The 4,365-nt window shown below is 33.6% G+C and overlaps 1 protein-coding gene across 1 annotated transcript; it reads left to right on the forward strand.

The window, feature by feature from the left end:
* The first annotated feature begins 3,135 nt into the window (after positions 1 to 3,135).
* Positions 3,136 to 4,050, forward strand: LOC105536701 (olfactory receptor 4K13). The gene has a single exon (XM_011976131.1). It carries the CDS (start codon positions 3,136 to 3,138, stop codon positions 4,048 to 4,050), a length of 915 nt encoding a protein of 304 aa, XP_011831521.1.
* The last annotated feature ends 315 nt before the right edge of the window (positions 4,051 to 4,365 follow it).

Consider the following 4,365-nt stretch of genomic DNA (forward strand, 5'->3'; position numbering starts at 1 on the left):
TTTGTTTCTGCAGGAAGGAGGGATGCCAGAAAGATCAAAATGATCCTTTTGAAAGCAAACATTTTCTCTTTTCTCTCTCTGTCTCCCCCTGCCTCAACACCGTTTGAAAGTGTGCATGCATATGTGTGTGTGTAGGGTTTATAATTACAAACTGTTCTGTAAAGGAAAATTATTGATTAGTTTAAGTTGCAGAAAAGACTGAAAAGTTGAAAAATTATTTGGCATGCAATCCATCTATTCCATAGTTAAATATCATTAGTTGCATAATGCCCAGCAAAATATTTTCAAAGGTTTTCTTTTTAGATATATGTCTGCTTCTAGTCAGACACTCTATTGATAAATCTATTGACAACCTACATAACGTGTATTATGAGGAAGATAAGAGTAATTTATCTGTATTCAAGGAACTTAAAATTAACTTGAGGAAAGAAGAATGAAAAATGAAAGGGATCTAGCCTTAGAACAAATTTGTATAACTCTTGTTCAAGTGTTCCTTCTGTTTCAGAATATCAATACAAATGATATAACTGGAAAGTAAAAGTAATGAAGTGGCAGAGTAAGTGAAATGAACCACAGATATAGTGGAGATTGATATGAGTTCCATGTCTAGAAAAGGTTTTACTACTTAGGAGAGAAGGCTTGAGATATACTGAATAATGTGGTTACATATAGACAGAGGAACTTGTTTAGCTAAAAAGAACAAAATAAGCAGGAATAGGACAAAAAAAATATCAATAATGCAGAAAACCACGAGGCTGTTTTTACTGAAATATTAGAAAACAAAATTGGATTTTTAGGGTGAGTGAGGAGTTGATTGTGACTATTCAGGAGAATTTTGGGATTGATAAGGCAGTTACCACAGGTTTATAAAGAAGAAAGTGATATGATGAAAAAGAATTTTTATAAGTAACGTGAAATTCCTAAGAATAAACTGTATTTGTGGGGAGATTACATTATGCAACATCTACAAAATGGAATTCTATATACCTATTAAAAAGTTATGTTTCTATATATTAATATAAACATATTTTAATGTAATAAGTTAAAAACTCAAGAAAAATAACTATACATATAATATAAAATTTACACTCTTAATAAAAATGATATAAATGTAAATATTAATACCCGTAACACTAACACACACACTGTACTGAAGTGTGTATTGTTTTTCTGGAAAGCTATCTAAGAAACTCTTAAAATGTTCACAGTCAGTTATCTTTCTGTTATTTGTGATGTGCTTTTTCACAATAGCATAAACTACCTTTTTTAAAGATAGTTAAAATAAAAAAACGTATTTTAACCAGCTTTTTAAAAATAGCTGTTACATTTCTGATTTTAAAATACTTCAGCATTCAATTTGACATTTAAAAATAAATGTTATTAAAATCCCCGATTTTGTGGATTTTTCTGTGGATTGAGTCAACTGACTTAATCTAGATGATGAATATGTACTACATAGTTTATTCATTCAACAGATACTCACTTAGTGCTTTTGATGTGTACTATTCCAGATGCTGGAGCATTTATAAACTGCTTTGTACGTATTTGAAAATTGTTCTGTTCTGTTTAAATGCAGCTTCAAAAATTAGGTTTCAAAAAGAAGCATTAGTAGGAATTCTTAAATATGAGACAGAAAACTGAAGGGAGCTATAACCTTTTTAGACATATAAATGAATGGCTCTAATTACATATTTGATGCAATTTAATATTTTGCATCATTTTCTCAGAGCGGGAAATTGGCCAACAGATATGTTTACATAGGAAAAAAAATAAATCCCTAGTTGGATAAATGTTCCTATGGGATTATCTCAAAGAAACATATAGCACTGTGGTCTCTCTTTTTCCTGTTTCTGATGATTGGAAGAGTAAATTGCAGATAACTGTTAGGGATACAGGAAAAGGAGATAAAAGGCCATTCCTGGGATTCACGTAAGGTGCCATCACAAAAGTATTCTTCTCCTGTCTTGTAAGTAATAAGAGCACAAAAAGATGACTACACATACTTTATTTACTGAAGGTGTTTTATAAAAACCTAGATTAATTTAAAACTCTTAGCAATGAAGGTAATTTTTTTAAAAGCTGAACCAATAGAACCAGTTTGTAATAAGCACGGGCTGATGACAAATTTTGTCATAAATTTAGATGATTATACTGAAAGAACTATATTTGTTTTACCAACATAAATATTACATCAAGCTAAGTCATTCTGAAACCTATGACAAATAACCATGCACAGGCCAACCAACTAACTACTACATAGCAATAACCAGGTAAATGAATGAATAAATACAATGTTACATTTGACTGTGGGCTGCTTGTACACATTGTCTAACCATATAGAGGATGTATTTGATGTGAATAATACGAAATGTTGAATGAACAAATTATGTAATTATATATAAATATGTGAAATGTATATAATATACATGTTATAAATAATACATATACTATACATATATTTGACACTTCAAAAGTATGTAGTGACTATTACTAATACTGATCTGTGAGGGATTCATGCAAGAATGGGGCATGGAGGAAATAAGGTAGGTTTCTCAGGACCTAATTCATGTATCTTTACCAGAGTCCATTTCAAAACATGGTTCTTGAGAATGCTGGATGTATTTTCTATATCATTTTCATGTTACTAAAACTCAATATTATTATGTGACTATAAAACTCACCAGCATCATTATCTTATTCATAGAGATTTTTATAGCACAAAGAGGCATTAGACACCATAGAGTCCAATTTTTTTTTAACTGAGAAGAAAACCCTCAAAAGGAGAGTTACTTGTCCTATGTCACCCAGTGGGCAGCTTACCCAGGGGTCCTGTAGAGGTCTTCTGATTCTAATTCACGACCTATATATTTGTGGTTTCATGTACTATTAATGTTTTTATTTTTGTCTTCCAGAAACTTATATTCTGAATCCTACTGACCATTTGGTATACTTCTCTGGGCCATTAGTAAAATCACTGACTGACAAAATTCCACAAAAGTAAGGGTCCTTGTAAGTTCAAGTGCCTTGACTGAGTGCCAAATGTGGACACCAACGTGAACATTTCTTTCCAATATGCATCATTTCCCTACACCTTATCCTCACTTATTTTGATCATTATGGGATAAAGTTGACAATATGGAAAGAACAAACCATTCAGTGGTATTTGAATTTATTTTGTTGGGACTTTGCAAATCTCAAAATCTTCAGATTTTATTCTTCTTGGGATTCTCTGTGGTCTTCGTGGGGATTGTCTTAGGAAACCTTCTCATCTTGGTGACTGTGACCTTTGATGCACGCCTTCACACACCAATGTATTTTCTGCTTATCAACCTCTCCTGCATTGATATGATCCTGGCTTCTTTTGCTACCCCTAAGATGATTGTAGATTTCCTCCGAGAACGTAAGACCATCTCATGGTGGGGATGTTATTCTCAGATGTTCTTTATGCACCTCCTGGGTGGGAGTGAGATGATGTTGCTTGTAGCCATGGCAATAGACAGGTATGTTGCCATATGCAAACCCCTCCATTACGTGACCATCATGAGCCCACGGGTGCTCACTGGGCTATTGTTATCCTCCTATGCAGTTGGATTTGTGCACTCATCTAGTCAAATGGCTTTCATGTTGAATTTGCCCTTCTGTGGTCCCAGTGTTATAGACAGCTTTTTCTGTGACCTTCCCCTTGTGATTAAACTTGCCTGCAAGGACACCTACATCCTACAGCTCCTGGTCATTGCTGACAGTGGGCTCCTGTCACTGGTCTGCTTCCTCCTGTTGCTTCTCTCCTATGGAGTCATAATATTCTCAGTTAGGCACCGTGCTGCTAGTCGATCCTCTAAGGCTTTCTCCACTCTCTCAGCTCACATCACAGTTGTGACTCTGTTCTTTGCTCCATGTGTCTTTATCTATGTATGGCCTTTCAGCAGATACTCTGTAGATAAAATTCTTTCTGTGTTTTACACAATTTTCACACCTCTCTTAAATCCTATTATTTATACATTAAGAAATCAAGAGGTAAAAGCAGTCATTAAAAAAATACTCTGCATATAAATGTAAAACATACTTTTTAGTTGACACTTTTGAAGAGACACTGTCTTGTTTGTTTGAACATTTAAGAAACTCATTTTTAATGTATCAGGTTCGTGCAAAAGTAATTGTGGTTTTTGCCATTAAAATAAATGGCAAAATTAAAGTGCTGGCAAAAACCGCTATAACTTGTGTACCAGCTAATAGTTCAAGTCTGTATGAGGAAACAGTAGATGTAATTGTTAAAAAGCAAACACATTTTTGTGATCTTTTATGGTCAAACACATAACATCTACGGTTTGGCTTGTATACATTTAACTCCCACCTTTATCTGTTTCT

The sequence above is a fragment of the Mandrillus leucophaeus genome, unplaced genomic scaffold (genome assembly GCF_000951045.1).
Source record: "Mandrillus leucophaeus isolate KB7577 unplaced genomic scaffold, Mleu.le_1.0 Scaffold163, whole genome shotgun sequence".
NCBI lineage: Eukaryota > Metazoa > Chordata > Mammalia > Primates > Cercopithecidae > Mandrillus > Mandrillus leucophaeus.